This window comes from Corvus brachyrhynchos, unplaced genomic scaffold, assembly GCF_000691975.1.
Source record: "Corvus brachyrhynchos isolate BGI_N302 unplaced genomic scaffold, ASM69197v1 scaffold315, whole genome shotgun sequence".
NCBI classification, from domain to species: Eukaryota; Metazoa; Chordata; class Aves; order Passeriformes; family Corvidae; genus Corvus; species Corvus brachyrhynchos.
In genome coordinates this window covers 23,264-24,426 of record NW_008237903.1, presented here as the reverse complement: position 1 = coordinate 24,426, position 1,163 = coordinate 23,264, and the positions used below count along the sequence as shown (strand labels likewise).

The following is a 1,163-nucleotide window of genomic DNA, read 5'->3' as shown; positions in this document are numbered from 1 at the left end:
AGCAGGAGCACTGCCGGGTGGCTCTCACCTCCATGTTCGCCGTCACCCTGCTCATCTTTGCTGCACCCGTGGTCATCACCCGCACAATCGACATCATTAAAGCCAAGCGTGGCTCCCAGCAGCAGAAACCCAAGAAGCGTGACACAGTTATCTTCCTCATTGTGCTCTTCATTCTCTTCCTCAACCTCTGGAATATCCTGCAGCAGCTCGGCTTCACCGGTGTGTCCTCCCAGGTTTTTTTCCTGCTCGCCTGCATCACCAGCACCATCAAACCATTAATCTACTTCCTGGTGGGGAGGTGCTGGAAGCCCTGCTCCTTGGGGTCCCTCCGGCTCTCGCTCCAGAGGGTCTTTGAGGAGCGGAAAGACATCACTCCCACCAGCAAAGATACCACCAGGGACATGGAGGTCTGAGCCTGTTGATCTGTTCCCCTGCACTTCTGAAGGACCCTGGGACAGTGACTGAGGTTTTTCTTGAGCAAACTGATCAATAAATATCCACAGGATCACCCTCCTGCACTGTATTCCTGCAGGAGAAGGGAGCAGGGGCAGTGCCACAGGCGATGTGGGAGGGAAGCTCTGCAGGGAGCACCCTAGAGCACGGCTTTCCTCCTCCCTCCCGGTTCCTAGGACACTGTTCCCCAAACGGATCCTTCCTCACAGGGCTGTCATCCCAAAAATCCCCATGGCATTGAATCAGGGGGATGGGAAGCAGGAGAATTAGTTTGTCAGGAACAATGCATCCAGCTTGGTCAGCATACCAGGGCAGGAAGAAAAGATAAGAGACCTCTGATAAAACCAGGGAGAGTCTCAGACAGATATCCTGCGAACTAGCTCAAACCAGTCTCAGAGGCCAGGGGTACAAAAGAGCATGCGCAGGAGAGAAAGGTGAAAAGTTCAGGATGAGGAAGACCTTCTGACTTCATCAAAAAGACCCTCGAAGACCCCTACCAAAAAACACCAAACAACACTGCGCAAGCGCAACGCGGATGCAAATGACTTTTGGGTTCATTATAATACGAAGGGAGGCTGGGCGGGGCTAGGTGATGAATATGTATAGGCGTGTTGGGAAACTTAATGAATATGGAACTTGTAACCCGATAAATACCGAGCTGAATGCAGCTGTCGGCACGCATGATTTTGGAGGAGCGATCCCCCGTGCGT

The 1,163-nt window shown here is 52.7% G+C and overlaps 1 protein-coding gene across 2 annotated transcripts in view; it reads left to right on the top strand.

Annotated features, from left to right (window-relative positions):
- LOC103614715 (mas-related G-protein coupled receptor member D) overlaps positions 1-776 on the top strand; it is a 10,414-nt gene extending 9,638 nt beyond the window's left edge. Inside the window, exon 4 of one of the 2 annotated variants that reach the window (XM_017732990.1) lies at positions 1-776. In XM_017732990.1, the coding sequence (XP_017588479.1) occupies positions 1-413 (413 nt within the window). In that variant the 3' untranslated portion in view covers positions 414-776. The other variant, XM_017732991.1, reaches the window with a different exon arrangement.
- Positions 777-1,163: the final 387 nt, after the last annotated feature.